This window comes from Phacochoerus africanus, chromosome 2 (assembly GCF_016906955.1).
Source record: "Phacochoerus africanus isolate WHEZ1 chromosome 2, ROS_Pafr_v1, whole genome shotgun sequence".
In the NCBI taxonomy this organism is placed as follows: domain Eukaryota; kingdom Metazoa; phylum Chordata; class Mammalia; order Artiodactyla; family Suidae; genus Phacochoerus; species Phacochoerus africanus.
The window spans coordinates 76,527,713-76,551,923 of NC_062545.1; the positions used below are offsets into that span (position 1 = coordinate 76,527,713).

The 24,211-nt window shown below is 39.6% G+C and overlaps 1 protein-coding gene across 5 annotated transcripts in view; it reads right to left on the minus strand.

Annotated features, from left to right (window-relative positions):
- Positions 1–698: 698 nt before the first annotated feature.
- The window catches only part of CDK19 (cyclin dependent kinase 19), a 198,569-nt gene continuing 175,056 nt past the window's right edge, over positions 699–24,211 (minus strand). For 4 of the 5 annotated variants that reach the window (XM_047762707.1, XM_047762698.1, XM_047762725.1 and 1 more), the window contains 7 exons: positions 16,871–17,014; positions 16,496–16,565; positions 11,160–11,232; positions 10,642–10,739; positions 9,820–9,898; positions 8,767–9,033; positions 699–4,990 (listed from right to left, as the gene is read on the minus strand). In XM_047762707.1, the coding sequence (XP_047618663.1) occupies positions 4,859–4,990; positions 8,767–9,033; positions 9,820–9,898; positions 10,642–10,739; positions 11,160–11,232; positions 16,496–16,565; positions 16,871–17,014 (863 nt within the window). In that variant the 3' untranslated portion in view covers positions 699–4,858. The remainder of the gene's footprint in view (positions 4,991–8,766; positions 9,034–9,819; positions 9,899–10,641; positions 10,740–11,159; positions 11,233–16,495; positions 16,566–16,870; positions 17,015–24,211) is intronic. The other variant, XM_047762731.1, reaches the window with a different exon arrangement.

The following is a 24,211-nucleotide window of genomic DNA, read 5'->3' on the forward strand; positions in this document are numbered from 1 at the left end:
ATTTTCCCAGGAGGGGGCTGGGGTTTGCACAGCCATCCACTTTCTCTTAGCCAGGTGGTGGTTAGAAAGGCAGCTGTGGTCAAGGACAGTTTTCCAAGAGAAGCTCTGCCCTACGAGTGGCAGAATACTGAACACATAATCTGTGTCAGGCAGTGAAGCATGTGGACATGCGCAGTATCTGTTTTAAATAGAAACAAATTTTGTGTTTATGTCACTTAAACATTCTTCACTTTACTCCATGATGCCTGTAACTGCTGGGATAACCATAGAAGATTCATCAAGTAAATTATAAGAAGGGGGAGCCAGATACAACAGAAAGTCCTTATAAAAGGAGAAACTCCTAATGCCACTCTACCCACAAAATGCTGCCTATTTGTTTTTTTCCAAAACATCATTCTAATTTTCTTTTTTTTAAAAAAAAAAAAAGATATCTCCCCTAGAGATGTTTAATAAGCTGTAATTTTGCTTCTGAGGTATTTGCAAGCCTTGCTCTGTGGTTTTGTGACAACATAAGCATCCTGAATAAAATCACACATTGCAACTCACAGGGAGACTTTGCATCTCTGCAGGACAAATATGATCTGAAAAGCATCAAGGCACTCGAATGTTAACACAAAACTTATGACAAGGGTTTTCCCTACACTTAAAAAAATCCACACTGAAACAAAGTCAATTAAATTTTATTACAACCAAGAATATAAAATAAATGCAATGTAATTTATTTTTGTTTTAACAGTCATTTCAAGAAAGATGTCAGGACAACTCAAAAGCAGGAAACGCTTGGCTTCAAAGCGGCAGCTCATTCCACACCCCTGGGAGTGGGCCTCGCTGGGGGGCAGCCAGCTCTGAGCACACACCTCGCGGCAGTGTGTGAAAAGCATACAGTCATGTCTATAATCGTATGAAGAGGGATGCGTGCAGAAAATGACTGAAAAAAGAGACAAGGACAGGCACACTTCACACACGGGAATTATGGGAAATACAAACTAGGCAGTGTAGAAAGGATATACTACATAACATATATAAAAAGTACTTTAAATTGTTGTTAAAAAGGACATCTTCAGTCCAGATTTTGTGTAATACTTTTAGTGTCTACACAGACAAATCTTTAAAAAAATTAAATAGTATTAATTTACTAAATATTTAGGAGATAACAGTGCATTAAGGATTTTTTTTTTCATATAATACATACATATCACTCCTTTGCAGTGATAGCATAGAAGAGTTAAGTATGGCCTTAGGTACAACACATTTTTAAAAAATCCTAAAACAATGAACTTTGCTTTATGATATTTGTGACTATTCTCAAAGATTAAGGAAACCTAAACAGCTATGTCTTATATAAAATATTATTTATACTTGAATCCTTCAAGCCTCCTTTAGTCCAGCTGCCTTTTCACTGCCTTTCTCCATTCCCTAGAAAGATAATACCACAGAGTTTAGGATTTGTAACTTTCATGTATGTAATATTCCTTCACCATAGAGTTTGTAACATACACTTATTCAAAGCAGATTAAGCTGCAAGTCTTACTGTCCAACTCTTTTTTTTTTTTTTCTTTCCTCTTTTGCAGAGAAAACATCATCGTTTTAGAGGCATACAACTAGCGGTTGCTTCACCCGGAACGAGGCAGTGAACACAGGTAAATGTCATCCTTTCCTGTTCTTCAATAGAAACTGTGTTTACAAGAGCAAAAGAGTAGTGCAGAAGGCCAAAAGTCTAAGTACTAAAGTTTTAAAACCACACAGATATAAAAATATACATGTCCTTGGTTTTCGTATGTTACTGCGGGATCTACTTCAGCATAAGGATTGTTTTAGCCTCATAGTATTAGCTCTGCCGCCAGCTACCTTACCCTTGAGCTCGGCTCTCCTGAAACTCTAGAATCCCTTTTCCCAAACACACCTTATCAGAAAGCCAGTCGGAAAACGGGTTTGTAATATGGTGCACAGGAAACCTTCACTTTCTTTCCTTCCTTTCCATTATCTCCCCTGGTTTGGATGTCCACCCTGCATTCTCGGGGCACATGACAGTGAAATACATTTTTTAAAAAGAAGGTGGTCAATTGGAGACCAAAAAGGTAAATTTTAATCTCAAAAAGCTTCACAGCTCTCCTTCGGGGTTCCACAGTTTTAGGGCCCATAAGTCTATTAAAGGCTTTAGTTCCCCTTTACAAGGAAAAGGAAATGATGAACCAAAATCATTTCAACGGGTAATGGGCACTAGTGGGCATCACCAACACTGAGGCAGGAACACAGGAGGAAAGTACCATTTCAGTGACCAGAAACCCAGCCATGTGTGTAACAGGGATTTCTGGCTGCAGCCTGTGTGGACAACACTGCAACTGATAAAACCCCCTTATGGCTTCCATATCGATTCTGCCAGTAAAATTCACTGCATACAAGGAAAGCAGGGTAGTCCTGTGATCATATAAGCACATATCACAAGGATTTATCTCACAGGTGTTTATAAAGATGATGTTTTGGTTCATGCACATATTTGCGTTTGTCTTTTCCTAAATGTAAGCTCCCCCTGTGGGCAGGAACAGAGCTCTATTTTCATTGTAATTCCCTACAACCCCTTGGTTGAGTGTGTTCTGCCTAAAAGGGCCACCCAATTATTGCCGAAAGGCTGCTGGGAACTTCTCAAATATATATTCATGCCTGTTGGTGATATTTACGTGCTGGCTTTCTTGAAGGTAGATAAACATAGAAACCTCTCCATGATACTTGGTTCAGTATAGAGCAAACTTTGAAATAATGACTCTGTCCAAGTGGGTTTAGAGCTAAATACACAGACCTTCACAGTCTAAGCTAGTTTCATTTAAGCCTGTCATCCCGGGAAAGCTTCCTGTCATGGAATCAATCACAGACTCTTCAGGGACAGGAAGTATGTCTTGCTCTTTGTGTCGTCCACCCAGCACGATGTTGGGCATGGTGGTGAGGGTGTAGAGAGCATCTGATGGCAGTCGGGCTTCAGGGTACGGCATAGAACATCATGCCCGTAGCTACATTATGCAGAGGGCTAGCAACTTCTCATCTTTAAACATGGAAGGGGTATAAATTACCATGGAGACATCAGAATTTCCCTCCAATGGAGCATGTCAACTGTTTCATCTTCAGTGTTGATGAGTATCACTATGTAGTCTTTGCTATTAATAAGCATGACTATGCTGAGATCAGAAAGGTCCTTGCTGGCTACAGTATCACATCAATAGTGCAAAATGTATACTGGCTTCTAAAATCTTATTTTACTTGTATATGGACCCAGAGTATCATAACCAGGTAGATAAGTTCACAAAGAAGAGTAAAAAAATGCATATAACTTGCATATACAACAATCAGCTATTTCTTCTAGCTCAAGAAAACATTTAAAACAAGGCTGGTGCTGCTAGTAGCATTCGGAAGAAAACATATTTCTTGCCCCGTACATTATAATGGGAGCTCTGAGTCTTTACATTTATTTCCTGGTGACTCTGAGGAGCTTCTTTACGTTGGCTAAGAAAGAACTCAGCCTCTAATTCATAGATCATGGAAATGCAAATATGCACTTTTTCTAATACGGTTGTATACTATCTGCCCGTAGTTTTTGAGGCACAATTATTAAGGTTTCTCCTAGGGGCAAAAGAAAGCATTCAGTGCAATGAAAAGATTCTTGATAGAATTAAGTTTCAGTAACAACTGCAAAATTATGCATACATAATACATATTTTAAACATGAACAAAACTAAATTTTTAACATGCTTTAAAAATAGTCACTCTATGTCTAATGCAAATACGACTTGGAGAACACTGCTCTTTATTTTAAAAGCAGACTAATTGGCAGGCTTCTATTTGAGTACCCTTGATTATGTAAAAAAAAAGTTACTCAAGCTGACCCAGATGTGAAGAAACCAATAGTTCTTTTAGAGAAGCCAAACCTCATGTACAATACACACGAAAAGCTTTTCCTTCAAAGGGAGGCAATACATCCTTTGATCAACATGACTCCTTAAAGAAATCCTAGTGCAGTTAATATTCTCTTCAGTTTTCTGGTGTTGGTCACCAGAGGACTGGACTTCTTCAAAGCTCTTGAAACTCTTTTTAAAGTAGACTTAAGCTACATGAAGGTTAAAATTATAATTCTTAATTACTGAATACTATTCAGAAGAAGATGATTCTGGGAACTAAGTTCCATATAAATGTTTCTACAAAAATTACCACATACTGTAGTTCTTCATAGCACACGGCATAGCAACAGCAAAGATCTAGGCTGTTTTTGGTTGCAGGTTCCTTCTGTCCCACCACTTGTCTTTTTATTAGACCTTCCCTGAAACTAGATAAATTAAAACATCATAGCAAAGTTCTTTGGGACAGTAACAGTTCCCATTTAAGACTTCCATGAGCAAAAGATTTCTATTCTGTGGAAACAACGTAGTGCTTTAAAAGGTGCATATTTACCTGTGTTGCTATATCAGTTCATGAAGTATAAAACTATACACCACTAGAGTCCTGTTTCTAAAACATTAAAATCCTATTAAAAGAGCTTTGAAAAGATAAATCAGAGTGATTGCTACAGCATGAGAAAGGTGCACCAGGAAATCCTTCCAAAAAATGCTGAAGGTTACAGAAGTGCTGGGATTAGATCAGATGCTTTCTCAGAGGAGTCACAACGAAACACATGCAGGGGCAGGGTGCTGGGGAAACTTCACAAAAATCTTCTTTGAGTCAATAAAGAAGAGACATTAGTCAGTCCTGCAAATGCTCAGTCTGCAGTCTTCCTCCTAAGCGGTTGAGTTTTGAGCGGCATCAGAGTTGCATTTTTGGTTCTCTTCAATGCAGACATCATATTGCTGGAGTCTGTGCTCTGGGCTGCGGCTGGTCAGTAGCGGTGGGCCTGGTGAGACGGGTGGTACTGTGCGCTCTGCTGAGACGAGGAGGAATAGCCTAGTGTGCTCTGGGATTGAGAGGATCCCTGAACGCTGCTTTGGTAATTCAGGCGAGAGCCGGAGTGCTAGGAGAAGGGAACGGGAAATGGGAATTACTGATGGAGGAAGAGAACGGCTCAAGATGCTAATCACAAGAAGGTGGAGAAAAGAGCCGTTCTCATCAGAGGCTCCCAGTTCTGATCCATGGTAGCTGGCAGCTAATTTAGTTTGTTAACACATTTTTCTGATCTGAAATCACAGCCTGCCACCACTGTAACCACATGTTCTGGCACACACAAAATTTGGCTGGATTTCTTTAGAAGATAAGCTACACTGGCAACAAAAGGTAGAGGGGAAACTTAACACTGACTCATTCCGGTTATTCTTTGCATTAACTGAGGTTTGCAAACAAGAATAATCCATTTGGCATACTGAATTGCTGGTGTTCATAATGTACACTGATACGTAGTTAATTTTCTCATTATTAATACCAAAACTGTGATGAGAATAATTTTTTGGAGTTCCCGTTGTGGCTCAGGGGAAGCAAACCTGACTGGTATCTAAGAGGACGAAGGTTCGATCCTTGGCCTTGCTCAGTGGGTTCAGGATCCGGCGTTACCATGAGCTGTGGTGTAGGTCGCAGATGTGGCTCGGATCTGGCATTGCTGGGAACCTCCATATGCTGCAGGTTAGGCCCTAAAAAGACCAAAAAAAAAAAAAAAAGAAAGAAAAGAAAAAGAATTTTTAGGGGAAAGAGTTTTCAGAGATAGATGCTGGAGTGGCATTAGCAGCACCACCTTGATGACAAAGCAAGGCCAGCTTGGGTAGGATGTGGCAGCAATAAGTGGTTTTTAGAAACTTAAGGTAATATTTAGTATTTTGAAAATTTCATATGTGAAAATGCCCTCAAGAGAAGGCTGAGACAAATGAATTTCAATTCAATGTATTTTTATTACCTTAAATGAAATATTCATCTTCATAATACCAAGGACCAATATAAAAAATACTTAAAATTCATCTACAGAGTAAGAACATGGTGTCTAGTTAAACAGAAATATAGCTGGAGTCAGTGACTTTGGCTATGCCCAGAAAGCTGGTTCTTCCTGTGAGCAAGGTGGGAAAGATCATATGTAAAAAGCTGTTACTTGGAGTTAAAAATGTAAATGACCTTGAGGTGGCACTGGCGGTTTAGGGAAGGACAAATCAGCAAGGCTGTCCCACTCAGTACGCAAAAGGCAGCCAAATTGGACTTGCAACAGATGGTCCAAGAAAACAGAGCAATAAGATAGTCCTGGCTAAAAATAATTCTGTTTAACTCCTTCCTACATAATATAACTCTCCTTAGTTGTACTGTTGTAAGAAGTCTTTCCAAATCCTAACTGGCAGGGGGAGGGAGTGGGATGGATTGGGAGCTTGGGGTTAATAGATGCAAACTATTGCCACTGGAATGGATTAGCAAGGAGATCCTGCTGTGTAGCACTGGGAACTATGTCTAGTCACTTATGATGGAGCATGATAATGTGAGAAAATAGAATGTATGCATGTATGTGTAACTGGGTCACCATGATGCACAGCAGAAAAAAAAATTGTATTGGGGAAATAACTATTACAAAAATAATTATAACAAATCCTAACTGCATTTTATTTTATTATGAAAAAAAATGTTCTTTCCATTTACAAGGCCTACAATTGTCAGGCTGGCTACAATTGCTTTGACTTTAGCAGATTAGACTCGGCACGCGAGCTCCTCCATACTGGATAAAGAGCAAGCACGTCAATAATGAGAGTCACCAACAGGTGCAATGGGACTCTCACCCCTCATGCTAGTCTCTCCAATTAACTAGCTGACCTAGCTACTCATTTCAGAGACATGCTGTTTTATTTTTAAGTAGACAACTCAGTATGGACAAAGGAAAGCATTTGAAGAACTCTTGGATTTGAAAGGAATAAATAAAGTAGTTAAGTAACCTGTCCACAATTAACTGTAATCAAGTGACTATAACACAGAGGCACAAAGATGAGCCAGTATATAGTAAAGGTTTGTGGCTCATATAACAGGAATAAACTACTGTTGGGGGAACCTGAGTTTAGAGTAAACTTCAAACATGTTCATGATTATTACACAAACAGCAAGCTGTTTTAGTAGATCAAACTGATGCCTTGATTAGTTTAATTGGAACCAATGAAAGTGCTGTTATATCCTCCTCTGCTCGCAAAGACTCTTCCAGGAGAAGTTTCCAAAGTAGTTGTGCAAAAACACATTAGTGTGTTAAGATATTCAGAATGTAAAGCCCATTTAGACAGCTATTTATTATGTCTTTCTTGGTACTGCTTCTCTTGATTCCAGTTCCTAATCAGTGAGTTTATGTCTCCCTTGCCTGTGGTTTTGTTTCCTATTATCTCTCTCCTAAGTGCTCCTCCTCCACCAGTTCCCTGAGGGACTATAGTTTTAAACCTTCTTTTTTTTTTTTTTTTAATCTTTGGTTTTATTCCCCCTTCGTCTTAGATCTTTTCTTAACTTGCTATTACCTTGAAAGATTTTTCCCCAAGATTCCCTATAGTTTTCACCAGTATTTTTACCCCTCTCTCCAAATACCAATCCTTAGGTTTTGTTTCTTTTTATATTTCCTGCATTAGTAGTACAACTATAGTTTTCTTTTTAATCTTAAGAAAAAGTATTTTTTTTTTTTTTTTGCTTTTTAGGGCCGCACCCACGGCATATGGAGAGCATATGGAGATTCCCAGGCTAGGGGTCGAATCGGAGCTGGAGCCGCTGGCCTACACCACAGCCACAGCAACGAGGGATCTGAGCCACGTCTGCCACCTACACCACAGCTCACAGCAATGCCGGATCCTTAACCCACTGAGTGAGGCCAGGGATGGAACCTTCGTCTCATGGATGCCAATCAGATTTGCTTCCGCTGAGCCACATTGGGAACTCCAACAAAAAGTATTTTCTAGTTTCAAAATTATTTCTAGTGAGATTTAGCAGTTATTCCTGAGAAGTCTCAATCTCAGTCCCTTTCTCTTCTATATTTCAGTGGCACGTACTGCTTATTTCCTCTCAGTGACAGCACATCCTTCTGAAGTACACTGCTTACCTCATTCACAATAAACCATCATTCCTTCCCCTTTTCAATTGCTTATCTAAGTATCTTTTTCTGACCCAAACCTGAAAGGCACCTGCAAATGTGAAATGAGAGATTTTCTTTCAGGAGGAAACGACTGCCTCACCTTCCCTCCTCAGAGCTTTAGGACAAACAAGTCAAGAAACAAAACTATAATTCTTAAAATTACATAAAATGACAAAAATCTTCATTTTCATATAATGCCCTAGAAACAGGATTATACAGTTTATATAGTCAAACTTTAGAGTTAATTTGCTGGTAAATTTTAAAATGATCTGTTATAAACCGACTTCCTGTTTCATAAAAGATATTGTTAAAAAAAGAGACATGAGGCTCCAAATGGAGTCACTTGTGCTAAGCCCATGGCACCAAATTGAGACTTAATTCCTAACCTGACTGCAGTTTCAGCCTCCCCCAGGAATGTAATCATATCCAGTCAGTCTGCAATTTCCTGGTCAGCACTAGTGAAGTAATACACCCGACAGGCCCCATAGTCCCCCAAAGGAAAAAAACAATCAGCCCTTTGTTAGAATAACTTCCTTGTCCCACCTCCTTCTGCTTCTAAGAGTCTTCCATTTTCTACGGCTCTTCAGAGAGTCTTTCTATTTGCTAGACGAGATACTGCCTGATACATGAATCACTGAATAAAGCCAATAAGACCTTTAAAATTTACTCAGTTGAATTTTGCTTTTTAACAGTATGAACATTAAAGAGTATAAAATCTGGGGAGGTACCTGATAATCTGACGGCATAACAGGCCCGCCTGAGTTTGTGCCTGAAGGCCCTAGCCGCGGTTTCTTGTTTGGAGGCACCTGATTAAGGCCGGAGTCCTGACTGTGCTGCAGCCCTGCCCCGGCACCCCCGGCCCCGGCCCCAGCCCCTCCTGCCGTCCCGTTGGTCTGGGTGCTGTTCTGCTGCTGTGGGGGTGCCTGTGGGGGGGCTGCTGCCTGCTGTGGAGGGGCTGTGGGCTGCTGATGTTGGTTCTGCTGCTGTTGCTGATTCTTATAAAGAGGAAAAAAAAAGTAAGCTTGGTATGGAACTAAATTAACTCTACCATCATATGATATGATGAGCAACTGGGGAGTGATCTCTGTGGGACACTATAGTGACTGGACCGACCAGAGAATGGAGCGGCCAGGGAATACAGCATCCTCCAAAGTCAAAGTGCTGAGCCCTGAACAGGACTCATTCTCTAAAGTTCATTTAGATTGCATAGTAATCCTCCAAACCAGTCACAGATATCCCACTGAAGGCCCACGGGGACAGAGAAAATAGACAGCAACTCATTAAAATAGCTAGAATAGTCTTTTCAATCAATTTGGAAAAGTAGGGCTGTGTGGAGTGAAGTCAGTTACGATCAAAGGACTGAATGATGCTTTAAAAGCAGCCTGCGTAAAGTGATGGTAATGACACCGAACAAAACAAACAAAAAAGGCAAAAATTAAGAACCAGAGAATGGGAGTTCCCACTGTGGCACAATGAGTTAAGAATCCGACTGCAGTGGCTCAGGTTGCTGGGGAGGCACAGGTTCGATCCCAGGCCTGGTGCAGTGGGTTAAAGGATCTGGATTCAGTCCCTGGCCCAGGAACTTCCGTATGCCATGGGTGTGGCCATAAAAAAAAAAAATCAGGGAATAAAATATGTATAAAGCAAATCTGGAATTTCATTTATCTGTGAAAGAATCTTTCAAATGGCAAAGTACATCTACAATAAAGTAAATACACAATTAAATAAAAGCTAGTTTTATAGGAATTATTAGATTACCCTTCCCTTAGTATAGTTTATACCTTGTCACCTTTCTCTTCAGGCTCATCTTCATTAAGGAATTCTCGTTTGGGATATGGAATCTGGCAGCCAGCAAACACACTAAAAATCATTAAAAAAAAAAAATCATGTCATGACCTAAAATCTATCATTGACCTTGTTAATTTAAAATTGTACTTTCCCCCCCTTATTTCCTACTCTTCATCTGTGGCTGGTATTGGCCTCTCAACATAATTTAAGCAATAAGAAAAGGACAATTTATCGTCTAAGTTTTACACTAGTTGCCACTTTCAATGGCAAATCTTAGCTGCGGTTATTAGCTAGTTGACATGTAAGACACAGAACTTTCTCCATTCACACTTCATCAGGACTGAAAATAACTAAATGTGCATTTGCTTCAACAATGAAAATAATTTTTTTGTCCCTCAGGAAAAGCTGCACCTCTAATAAATCCAAGCACAATGTATACATGTGGGTGTAACAAGGCTGAGGAAATGGAGGGGTTTGGCAGCACAGCAGATAACACAGAATTTTTAAATTTCAGTTCCCTATATTGGTTTGGTGTACACTGTGCTGGCTGAGCTGTGAAAGTCCCATCTGTCTTAGCTTTAGTTTTTATCTGTAAAACTGATTAATGGTCATTCCTAAAATACTTGCTTTCATTCACACCTCCCTACAGCTCTGCCTGTGTCAAAACACAGAATCTGTCTCTTGACTACTTTTTCTCTGAGGTAGTATTAACGAAGAAAGTAAAATACTTTAGTAACAAGAGCGTCTCTTGCTTTCAGCCACCATCCAACATCTTCACCTCGGAGCCAAGCACACAGAAAAGGAAGGATACATACTCTAATGTCGGCAAGGGGTCCTCCTGAAAATAGGGATCCTGCAGAGCCTGCTCTGAGGTAATTCTCTTGGTTGGATCCATAGTGAGGAGTTTCTGAAGCTAGAATAATACGTAAGAAATTGATAGTACGTGCAAAGTTTGTTTACAAGTCCATGTTTTGACTTTTGTGTTAATGTCTAACAGAATTAATATCAAACACCATTTTGTACAGCTCACGGCAACATTAATGTGAAACTGGCAGAAATCATTAGCAGACACACATTTACATGAAATTGGCACTTATCGTTAACATTGAAGCCCTTTTAGAATTTAATGATTTTTATGCTGATAAACCGTTAGCAAAAATTAAGGCTAAAAATTAAGGGTGACATCTCAAAAGACTTAATTTTGCTCCAATATCCTCCTCTTTCTTTTCTTTGTAAAGAGGAGGAAAAGCTGGGACAATCCCACAGTAAGGGTGGGGTGGGGTGAGGGCTGTGCTAAGGATCCAACTTCCCAGTCTGGGAGAGGTGCACCTACCAAGAGGAACACTTTGCTGTCAGGCTTGACCTTGTGTTTCTCCATGTACTTTATGAGGCTACTGTTGGCGTATCTGCAAAGGCATGACAATCACACATTATTGAGAACACTCACACAATTTACTTTCTTTCTTTTCTTTTTTTTTTTTTTTGGCTTTTTAGGGCCACAAGTGTGGCTTATGCAAGTTCCCCGGACTAGGGCTTGAATCAGAGCTGCAGCTGCAGGCCTACACCACAGCCACAGCCACGCAGGATCCGAGCCACATCACCACAGCTCACGGCAACACCAGATCCTTGACCCACTGAGCGAGGCCAGGGATTGAACCCGCATCCTCATGGATACTAGTCAGGTTCATTACTGCTGAGCCACAACAGGAACTCCACAATTTACATTTTTAATGGAAAATGCCAGGATGGTTTTCCTGTAAGGTATGTGTTAATTTAAGCTGTTGATTTTTCTGATGAGAAAAGAACAGGTAACCAAATGTTGGTAAATATGTGAAGAAATAATTGCTACACACTGCATGTAAACGTTTCTATTGTTCCAATCACTTTGGAAAATAAGTATGCATTAACCACTAGAGGTGAAAATATGAATATCTTATGACTCAGCAATTCCCTTCCTAGGTAGATACTCTCTATCAGATGTGGTATAGAGTGAGTAAATGGGTATTCATTTTATTGTTCTAAATAGACTACATATTTCAAGCATATATAATTCTTTCCTATATATAAAACATTTCCAAATAAAAAGATCAAAAAATAGTAGTTTATATTTTTGGTTAAAAAACCCTTAGGGAATATAGAAAAATATTAAGAAAAAATTGAAATCACTCATTTAAACAAGCTATTCAGCAATAAAGAAAACACTGTCAAGAGTCTGATCATTTTCCTTTGGCATTTTTTTCTAGACATAGATATACATATGATATAAATACAGAGGCATTTTTGTTTCATTCTTATAAAATTAGAAACATACCATATAAATCGTCCTAATTTTTTTAATTTACTGTTGCTTCATAAAAGTTTTTCCTTGCCAAATGCTCTTTCAACTTATTATTTGTAGTAGCTGTATATTTTTTACTGTTACTAATGATGTTTGTTTCACAAAAGTTACAAAATGCAGGTCCTTGTAGGTAAATCTGGTAACATGATAGGGAGAGAGAACTACATGGCAGTGAGAATCAGAGACCCCCTACCAGACACTGACTCAGTCATTTACCAGTTGTGTGATCTTGGGCAGTTAGTTAAGCTCTGTGAAAGCCTTAGGTGCCTCATTTTAGCTGTGTGTGGCTGCTTTATTGCTTTCTTCAGATAAATTCTTAGAATTATTAGGTCAAAGGATATGTACATTTCAAAAGCCTTTTTTTATGTGCTCGAGAACCTCGCCACACAAACCTGGCCCTCAGACCAGCAACATGGAACCTGAGAGCCTGCACCAGGAATGCAGATTTTTAGGCCCTATCCCAGATTCTGGATCACAATCTGCATTTTTCTTAATAGAAACTCATTTCCTCACAATTCTGGAGTCTAAGATCTGAGATCATCAAGTTGAAGGCAGGGTTGGTTTCTTTCTTTTCTTCTTTTTTTTTTTTGTCTTTTGTCCTTTTCAGGGTCGCACCCACGGCATATGGAGGTTCCCAGGCTAGGGGTCTAATCAGAGCTGTAGCTGCTGGCCTACGCCAGAACCACAGCAATGCCAGATCCAAGCCTTGTCTGCAACCTACACCACAGTCATGGCAATGCCAGATCCTTAACCCACTGAGCAAGGCCAGGGATCGAACCCACAACCTCATGGTTCCTAGTTGGACTTGTTTCCACTGCGCCACAATGGGAACTCCCACAATCTGTATTTTTAACAAGGTCTCTAGGTGATCTGTAGGTACATCACAGTTTGAGAAGCATTCATTCTCAGCAGTAGCATATAAAGTAAATATGCCCATTGTATCATATCCTTGCCAACATTAGGTATTTTATTAAAAAAAAAAATCTCTGTGGGAGTTCCCGTTGTGGCTCAGCAGGAATGAATCTGACTAGTATCCATGAGGATGCAGGTTCAATCCCTGGTCTCGCTCAGTGGGTTAAGGATTCAGCATTGCCATGAGCTGAAGTACAGGTCACAGACACAGCCTGGATCTGGCAATGCTGTGGCTGTGGTGTAGACTAGTGGTTACAACTCCAATTTGACTCCTAGCGTGGGAACCTCCATATGCCAAGGGTACAGCCCTAAAAAGACTAAATTAAAAAAATTAATTTTTTTTTAAATTTAAAAAATCTCTGCCACATGTGAAAAAAAATTTTTTTTTCCTCCAATACCAGGAACATTTTTATTGGCAAGGTAGCCATTAAGTTTGGCAATGGAAAGAAACTTTAAAGTTTATGTAGAAATGGAGTCTATCTACATGGCTTTGGTCTTTATGTTGAATCAGCTGATTACTGGGTTAACTCAAGATTCTAGGTTAGTTGTTTCTATCATAATATAAAATGTCTTGAAGTTGAGAAATACTATTACTCAATTCCCATTGTGGTTTCTTCTTATTCCTAGTATTCAAGTTAAGATGAATTATTTGTCATTTTCTGAATCATTCTTTTCCAGATTTGCTATAGTTTAGGAGCTGAACAGTTTTCAAAGTAATTCAAAGTCTCTATATATTATAAAGCATCTTATCAGATCACGTTTATTCAGCATTCAATTTTTAAAGTCAACTTATTTATTTCCTTTTACTTTTATTTTCATTTTGCCTTCTAATGAGCTAGTAAGAGCTGACATTTTGGAAAGATTACAGAAACTTCTATTGTTATCCTCCCCACTTCACTTACAGAGTAATTTTTTTTTTGGCTCATTTCTTTTTATCTGATATAGTGAAAACAAATTATTATTCTTTTACTTTTTATCTCATTTGAAATAACACTTTCTGGATTTTTTTTCTTTATTTTACTTTAGTGACTTGTATGTATTGCATTAGATTTAGCTAATTTTTAACAAATCCCTTTTTTGTCTTATGTATTAGTAGCTTGCTATTATGTGGGTAAAATTGTTTGCTTAGGAATTTTTATATTACTTTTCTTTCTTTTTTTGGCCACACCCAAGGCATGTGGAAGTTCCCAGGCCAGGGATCGAACCTGCGCCACAGCAATGACCCAAGCCATAGCAATGACAACACTGGATCCTCAACCCACTGTACCACCACAGACCCCCCCCCATTACTTTTCTAACTAAATTTATCTTTTAAAATTTCTCTCCTTTTATTTCTGGTTGTTGTAAATACCATCATTTTAGGTAAAATTTTTCTTTCAGCCTTTACTAAAATAAAATGTTAAGTGGTTTCATTAATTTTCTCCATCTTTTATATTATTGGAGTATCTTCAATTATTTGAACCACTTTCATTCAATACCCATTTGACAAGTAACTAATGAGCACGCACTATGTACCAGGCCCTGGGGACACATACAATGGTTTATAAAGTGGGCACAATCCATGTTCTCGAGGGAAAGCCAACTGCAGAGCAAAGTGATCAGAGCTGAGGGAGGCAGCACGGGATGCTATAGGAGTGCACAGGCGGAGCTCCTAACAGACCTGGAAGGTCAGGGGAGGCCTCATCAGGACAGAAAGGATAAACAGGAAATGGGTGGGAGGAAAGTGCATCCTAGACTGAGGGAACAGCATATTGTAAAATCCAGAGGTCAAGGAAAGCTCAAGTTTTGAGGATCTTAAAGAAATTCATGATGTCTACATTACAGAGTACAAAGTGGGCCAAGGTTTAGGAGGTGAATTTGGTGATGTAGAAGCCATGGCTTTGTTAGCCACACTAAGGAATTGAGAGCCGTGATGAATTAAGAGCAACCAGAAGACTGACATGATCAAATGGAAATACCACGGAGGTGGCCACTGCAGGTTTCCAGGTGAGAGAGGGCAGTGGTGTCATCTATAAGAGTGGCAGGTAGAGAGAAATAAAGATGCAAAGGATATTTAGAACGAAGGATTGATTGGTTTACTAACTGTTTGGACACTGGGGGCTAAAATGGAAGAGGGTGAGGTAGAGGAAGGATCGGGGATATCTCTCAGGTCTTCGGCTTGACCAGTTAGGTGACTCATGGAGCCACGTCCTCAGTGGAAGGAGAGGGCTGGGAGGGCAAGTAAAGAGTTCAGTTTGGGACACTGAAGTATTTGAAGTATTTTGGGACATTTAGGAGTATTATGGGACATATTTTGAAGTATTATGGGACATTCAGGTTGAGATTCCATAAGGCAGTTAGATAAATTGGTCTGAAACTTGGAAAAGAAATCTGAGTAAGTTATATAAGCTGGAAGTTATCAGCAATAGCCCCCATGTGGCCAACAAAATCACAGAGACTGCCTGGGGAAATGTCTAGAGTGAGAAGGGAGCCCAAGACAGACCCTTGAGCAACATCAGTGCTCTCTTTAAGAGACAGATAGATAGAGGCAAGGACCCTACCAAGGACTGTGTAAAACAGAGGCCAAAATGATCAGAGCCTTTCTCTGCTTCTCTTTATGATGTCTGCTTTTGTTTCTACAAGCCATCCTGTCATGAAATTTTTCTGTTATGTTACCCAAGAGAAAACCTCTTCCACTTTTTCCTCTAGGTGTGCATATTTATAACAAACTCCTCTCATTTCTACTCATCATTCAAGTCCCCACCAGTTTGTTTTATTTGGATCCCAGGCCATGTGTTCTTCTTCCTGCTACCCATCCTGGTTGCCAAGCCCAGCATTTCAGTCACCAATCATTACTCAGATAAAGAGAAATCATAGTTGTGCGCCCTTGAACTGAGCCCTTTATTATTCTAAAACAGAAGAGACAGACATTTGAACTATCTATTGACCCTAAAATTCTTTTTTTAAACTTTTTTATTTTTGTCTTATTAGGGCCACACCTGCAGCATATGGAGGTTTCCAGGCTAGGGGTCCAATTGGAGCTATAGCTGACAGCCTATGCCACAGCCACAGCAACGCCAGATCCAAGCCACGTCTGTGACCTACACCACAGCTCATGGCAACGCTGGGTCCTTAACCCACTGAACGAGGCCAGGGATCCAACCTGCAACCTCATGGTTCCTAGTCAGATTTGTTTCTGCTGCGCCACAACGGGAACTCCAACCCTAGAATTCTTAACAATTTTTAAATACGATAGCCTAAGTATTTAAAATACTTAAATAACAGGGCTGGAATGTATGTTAACCACATCTGAAATATCTTCTTTAAGTCATAAACATAACTAATATACTAACATCTAAGTTTCTGGTTTAAATAATCAAAATCTGGTTTTTAAAAGATTTCCATTGAATACTACTTATATGTAATATAATATTACTTACGTTGTTCTTCTAAAGTCTTTTTGAAGTGTAGGGTATTCTGGCATCTTTCTAATATCTTCCCAGTCTTTATCTTACAAAAAAATATTGGATATTGTTATAGGAAATAATGTGTTACTCATCAAAAATTTCCTAGTTATTTTAGCTTTCAAATGTACATTAAACTACTTAAAATATGCTTTTCAAAATAATGTTTTTGAAATATATTTTTCATTTATTTCTTTGGCTCCCCCCACAGCATACACAAGTTCCCCGGCCAGGGACTGAATTTGTGCCACAGCTATAACCAGAGCCACAGCAGTGATAACACTGGATCCTTAACCTGCTGAGCCATGGAGGAACTCCTCAAATATTATTTTGAAAAAATAAATAAATTACCTGCAGGAAACCCCATGACACTAAATATCCGATCTAGTTGATCATGATGAAAGGGATTGCTTGTTTTTATATCTTCCTGACGACAGTGAAAAATAGGTTCTGAAGTCAACAATTCAGCAAATATGCAACCTATTGCCCATATATCTATGAAGGAAGAAAAACAAGTTTTTATACACATTTATTATGTTTCTTTGGTTATAATTTCTGGGTATAATCACAACATACATATAAAAATACTTTTGTGAGTGGGGGGAGGTGTACGAAATAGGTAACAAGGATTAAGAGGTACAAATTTCCAGCTACAAAATAAATAAGTTACAGAGATGTAAAGAACACATGAGGAATATAGTCAATGATAACTGTAACAACTTTGTAGAGTGATGGATGGTAACTGGACTTATTGTAGTGATTATCTTATATAAAAATATCAAATCACTATATTGTATATCTGAAACTAATACAATAGTGTATGTCAACTGTGAATAGAAAAGAATCCCTGAAATAAAAAAATTTTTTAAAAACTTTTCAGTGGAGCAATATACAAAATACAATAAGTATATTAAGAAAACATATATATGACATGAAATAGCTATATCCTCACATAACAGATTGAAAGCCAAATAAAAAACATTTACTTGTAAATTTTGTGATGAAGATAAGCTTGGGAAACTCAAGTTAGCAAGCAATAAGTTTACATTTAGGCTAAAACCTTTCTAACCACTATCAATAATTTAATTGCCAAAGCATTCAATTGATAGTCTAATACAGAGCATATGACTCAAGATATGATAGACTAAAACAGTATTATCTTCAGGTATGGTGATACATTTCTTAAAGCAATCAAATGTGGAGTTCCCGTTGTGGCTCAGCGGAACCCAATCTGACTAGTATCTATGAGGATGCAGGTTCGATCCCTGGCCTGGCTCAGTGGGTTGAGGATCCAGCATTGCCATGAGTTGTGGTGTAGGTTGCAGACATGGCTCGGATTCTGCATTGTTGTGGCTGTGGTGTAGGCCAGCAGCTATAGCTTTGGTTCAACCCCTAGCCTGGTAACCTCCATATGCCACAGGTGAGGCCCTAAAAAGACAAAAATAATAAATAAATAAATAAATAAATAAATAAATAAATAAATAAATAAATAATCAAATGCATAATGAAAGAGCAGAATTTCTGTGTTGTCAGTCTAGACGGTATAGATCACATGAAATGATTTGGAAAAACAGCTTTTGTCTGAAAGACACCAACACCAACTTCAGTTTTTTGAACAAAGAGTAGATCCTAGAAGCTGCTAAATACAGGTACATATTGACACTGCATGATATCAGCAGAGATAGATGTTATCTGAACATATTCACTTAGATGCTGCTCCAACCCTCCAACCTGCTAGGACAAAGCTAGACATCTTTCAAAGCTTTCTTTTTTAAAAACTATTTCAAATAACCAGTTATAGATTATTCTATTTACCTATTGAAAAATAGTAATTTAGATTCTAAGACTATAATATTTACAATGCTTTGCTAAATGTACCTGTGAATTAATTTTTGTGAGAATACTTCATATTTGCCCACTTAAATGCTGTTTAATGAGTATTTTTTTGAAAAGAGTAACACACAGACTGTGGCATGGCAGAGAAAAGTACAATGTTTAACAGTCTTCTAAACATGGGCATCACATTGTGTAGACAAGCGATCTAGTAGCTGGAATGACTGTTGGTATGCCATTTCATGAAACAAATCACAAATAAAAAAAAGATATATAGCAATGTCTCCTGTATCTGACTCCACTCAGGGATGGTTTCCTTCCACATAAGTTAGCCTTTTGGATAACGGGAACACATCCCTTCAATAACCATTTTTATTACACCATTACTTGCCATCTTAAGAGGATATAAAATGTAATTTAGGGAGTTCCCATCATGGCACAGTGGTTAACGAATCCGACTAGGAACCATGAGGTTGCGGGTTCAGTCCCTGGCCTTGCTCAGCGGGTTAAGGATCCGGCGTTGCCGTGAGCTGTGGTGTAGGTCACAGACGCAGCTCGGATCCCGTGCTGCTGTGGCTCTGGTGTAGGCTGGCAGCTACAGCTCCAATTGGACCCCTAGCCTGGGAACCTCCATATGCCGAGGGAGCAGGCCAAGAAATGGCAAAAAGACCAAAAAAATGAAAAATAAAATAAAAATAAAATGTAATTTAATTTTTCTTAATGACACAAGAAGACACAGCACTAAAGAATGGAATAACAATACTTTTCAGTGTCTACTTTTTAATTCTTCTTTCTCAGCATATCATGTTGATTGTCACTGTTGCCCCTGATATGGCCATCTCTGACAGTCTCATCTCTCCTTGTGCCAGATGCCGTCAAGGGAGACTATTACCACAAGCTGCTGGGCATGTCAGGTCCTGGTCTGCCCTCTATTCAAAGGACAGGAGCCAGTACCTGGATTTCTAGGAGAACCTCAGTGTAGCAGGTAAAGTTAAATTCTAGGGTGGCCTGCCTCATATTAGCATCTAATTTATTCTATTTTATTACTTTTTTTCTTCTTCTTCTTTTTGCTTTGTAGGGCCACATCTACGGCATATAGAAGTTCCCAGGCTAGAGGCTGAATCAGAGCTACGCTGCTGTCCTACACCACAGCCACAGCAACTCGGGATCCAAGCCGCTTCTGCAACCTACACCACTGAGCCACAATGGGAACTCCCAGCATCTAATTTTAAATGGTCATCTGGCTCCTGCACCATCTATACCCATTTCTCAGTTTAATCCTTTATCAATGACTTGTTCTTTTCTCTCTCTCTCCCACCACTCCCCCCAACACTTAACCTCCCCCACTAAAGGTCACTCCATAAACCTTCACCAATATCATGTCATCAAACTCTTCTTTTTTCTATGATCTGAATAGAAATAATACTCATTTCAAATATAAACCAGGTATGGAGAATCATAAGAATGCGTGAATATGTGTGTATTTATTATGTCTGCTTGAATATATTTCAAGCGTAAGATAACTAATGTGGGGGTTATTCTTTTTCTGTGTCTTAACTTTTTTCCTAACTTCTATCCAGAATGGATAATTGGGATTGACTAAAATTAAAAATTAGTGATTATATTTTTATCTTTAATTGGTAAATCTCTCTCTCCCCTTTTTTTTTTTAACTGAGCAATTAAGTTGCAAACTGGTTAAAATACAATTTCAATTCTCCTTACCCTGAGGAAATAAGAAATACAGTTGGTTTCCAATTCATACCCAATTATCTTCATTTCAAAAAAAAAAATCTATTTTTTTTTCCGACAGTGGATCAATTAATCAGAAAATATTCATAAAACTGTGCTTCTCAAATGGGGGGCCCACATACCACAGAATCACCAGAAGTACGTGTTAAACATGGGCCTCGCTACCATGGATTTGCTGAGTGAGAATTTGAGAGTGGGACCCATTTTGGTGGGGGTCCATTTAGTTTAACAAGAACGGTTTTAGCTGAACCTGCCTTTTCCTGCTGGGATGCTCCCTTCCAGACACAGAAGGTCAGTGCTCGGCAGGAGCCTGATGACGTAGATTTCTGCTGTGATCACCTCCTCTACTCCCACCCTGTGCTCTGGGTTATCTCACCATCAACTCTGTTGTAAGGCACCACCTGTGGCTTCCAACTAACACTCCCCTTTGCACTGGCTCACTTCTGGTCTCCTCCTAGCCTCTGGTGCCTTCTGAGATTGTCTAGGAGATTTTACTGTTCTCAACAGAGAGACCTAATCACAGGAAACGCAAACAAAATCTTAAATGTCTCACAAATACAACCCCTCAGTCATTTTCGGGAATGTAAATAGAGTCGGGCTTATTCTAAGGACTGCTGCATTCCTTCCATTTACTTTTTGTAGTTCTTCCTTCATAGACATTGCCACTGTCCAGAGCTGATAGCATGGCAGCCTCTGATAAGGGGTTTTACTGTGGGCTCAACTGCCAGGGGACAGGGGGACGGGTTGAAGGTCAGTCTCACACTCCTCTATTGTCAAACACACACTGGTTTTCCTCATGGTGCTGTGGCTACTCATAGCCTTTCTCATTAATACAACAAAATCCTTAGGCAGTATTTATGAAGAATTACAATACTGCATACTGTGCTAGGGTCTTAATCCCTAAACAAAAGAAGTATAAATATGTTCTGGTATCTGAGTTTTGCAGAAAGCAGACCACCTGACGAATGAGAACATTACTAATGTTTTAATTTTTGTTTCCCTTTTTACTCATGAATAGGTTACTCAGGAGTCTAATCTTCTCAAAGGTAAGAACTTCCTTTGTAGTTTTCTGGATGCCACCAGGTTTTTCATAAGCTTAACAGAGAAAGGATTGTGCTTACTTGTCTTTTTCTTTTCTTTCTCTCTCTCTTTTGTTTTTTTTAAAGGGCTGCACCTGCAGCATATGAAAGTTCCCAGGCTAAGGATCCAATTGGAGCTGCAGCTGCTGGCCTACACCACAGCCACAGCAAATCAGGATCTGAGCAGCGTCTGTGACATACACAGCAAGGCCAGATCCCCAACCCACTGAGCAAGGCCAGGGATTGAACCCATGTCCTCATGGATACTAGTCAGATTCGTTTCCACTGAGCCACAATGGGAACTCCTACTTGTCTACTTTTAATAATTTTATACTTTAAGTAACTTTATCAAACAGAACTCAACAAAAGCCATTAAATTAGTCAAAACAGATATTAGTCTAATATAAGTAAACAGAAAATTCAAGAAAAGGAAAACTTAAAGAAAAGCACTTAGGAAATTTAGGCACCTGATAGAACTAGCCCTTCACATCAATCATATTGTTGACTCCCTCCCTACCCTCTCTTTGTACCTCCTCTAAAACAGTATCTCGGTTTGAAGACAGCTCTCTCTTCCTGACACTCAGTTAGAAAAACCTCTATTGCCTCTGTTCTGAAGTGAATTTTAAATCCTACAGAGACTGTGTTTAGAACAGGTTTTCTTACTCAGTTTTTTCACTTGGTGAAATGGCAAGATGCTGTGCACGGCTAATCTACTCAGGCTCTATTTCCTACCTTAATGGAGAAACTGCCATAATAATTGTAATGGCAAGAGAAAAAGATTAGTCACATTGCTTCTTGCTTAGGAAAGGTCTAACTTTTCCCCAAATAGAAGGGGCTCTCTCCAATACTATACTACTCCTGTTTTTCTGTTTCCCTTTTTGCGAAGAAGACACTTCTAAACCTCTGTCTAGTTTTTCTGATCAATAGTAGGTGAGTACAAAATAAAATTTGCATGTTACCATTTCTGTAGCAACTAAATTGGATCAGATACTTCCATCCTCTGAAAGAAAATGCTTTCTTTTTTAAAAAGACTCCTTCTCAGAGTGAGGATCAAGATGGCAAAGGAGTAAGATGTGGCACTCACCTTCTCCCACAAACACATCAAAAAAAAAAAAAAACTCATCTACATGTAGAACAATTCACAGAGAACATCTACTGAACGCTGGCAGAAGACCTTAAACCTCCAAAAAGGGCAAAAAAACCTCCACATAACTGGGTAGGAAAAAAGGAACAAAAAGAGAGAGAGAGAAGAAAGAAAAATAAAAGGGGAATCAGGATGGGACCAGCACTCCTGAAAGGGAGCTGTGAAAGAGGAAAGGAACCCACACCCTGGGAAGCCACCTAACTGATGGGGAGATTAGTGGAGAGAGAGAGACCTCAAACCCTCAGAGAAAAGCAGATCTGGTGGATTGAGGAGGACAAAGCAGAGAGAGAGAGCCTCACAAGCCATCAGTACTACTGCCCCTGATCATCACAGCCTGAGATACTCGGGAGGGGGCTGGGTGCCAAGACCTGGCTCTGGGGGTCAGTTCCAGGTAGGAGACTAGGGTTAGCTGTGTGGAGACAGCCTGAGGAGCTAGGTAGCAGTGCACCATGAGTTGGGGAATAGAGCACCATAGCCAATGGAACCCAGGAAGAGGCCTGGGCCTTCAGAAGCAAGGCATCATTCATTGTTGGGGAGGGTGAGAGGAAGAGGAGTGGACCACCAAAGGAATATCTTTTTCTGTGCATGCACAGACTCTTGGGCAGCACAGTGCCTCTTGTGTGGGCTATGGGCAGTGGGGGCAAACCATAGCAGCCATCTCAGACTCCAGAAGTGGGCATGGCCCGCTACCACCAGGGGTCCATGAACAGGCACCACCTGCAGCCCCAGTCACCTCAGAGGTTGGCACAGAAGAGGGCACTGCAACCAAGCACCACCTGTTGTTGCTCTCACTCCCCTGGGAATGCACATGCCCTGCTGCTGCCACTGTCAAATGCTCTGGGCACCACCCACACCTGCCTGAGGGTCACTGCCACTTTCCAGGGCCCTGCAACCAGGAGTAGCCTCCCTGTGGGTCCTCACCACTGTCAAGGGCCCAGCAACCAGACACTGGCTACTATCCCGTCCCAGTGACTCCATCTCCTTGGAAGCACACACACACACATATAGTAGCACAGGGGTAATACCCTGGACACACTGAGGAAAGAGACTGCAAGCATCCAAACCAAAAGCAGCCCTTATGCCAAAATAAATAAATAAATAGTAAGCCCTCACAGAACACCCAGGGGCACTCTCACATATAAATAGCCCTCCAAGACTACAGTAGTTGTTTTCCCTAAACTCACAGAATAAGAAAAAGAGAAGCAAAATGAAGCAGCTCAGGAACCATTCAAAACAACAGGAGAATTCCCCTGAAGGAGTAAACAATGAAACAGACCTCTGCAGTCTAACAGACATAGAGTTCAAAAAGAAGTGAAAATACTGAAGGAATTAAGAGTGAATATGAAGGAATTAAGAGCAGATATAAACAGTAATGCACATTACTTTAGAAAGGAACCAGAAAATATAAAGAGGAACCAAAAAAAAAATTATAAAATTCATTTGCAGAGACGTAAGCTGAGTAAAAGGCACTGAAGAGCAGAATGAATACTGCAGAGGAATGAAATAGTGACTTGGAAGATAGAATAATGGAAATCACTCAATCAGGACAGCAGACAGAAAACCAAATGAAAAAACATGAAAGTGAAATAAGAGATCTATGGGATAATATAAAACAGGCCAATCTATGCATAATAGGGATTCCCAAGGAGAAGAAAAAGAAAAGGGGATTGAAAATATGCTTGAAGAAATTATGGCTGAAAACTTTCCAAATATAAAGGAAACATATCAAGATGCAGGAAGCACAGAGGGCCCCAAACAAGTTGAACCCAAACAGTCCCACACCAAGACATATTATAATAAAAATGGCAAAAGTTAAAGATAAGGAGAGGATTCTAAAGGCAGCAAGAGGGGAAAAAAAAAAAAGGGTTAATTATAAGGGAACTTCCA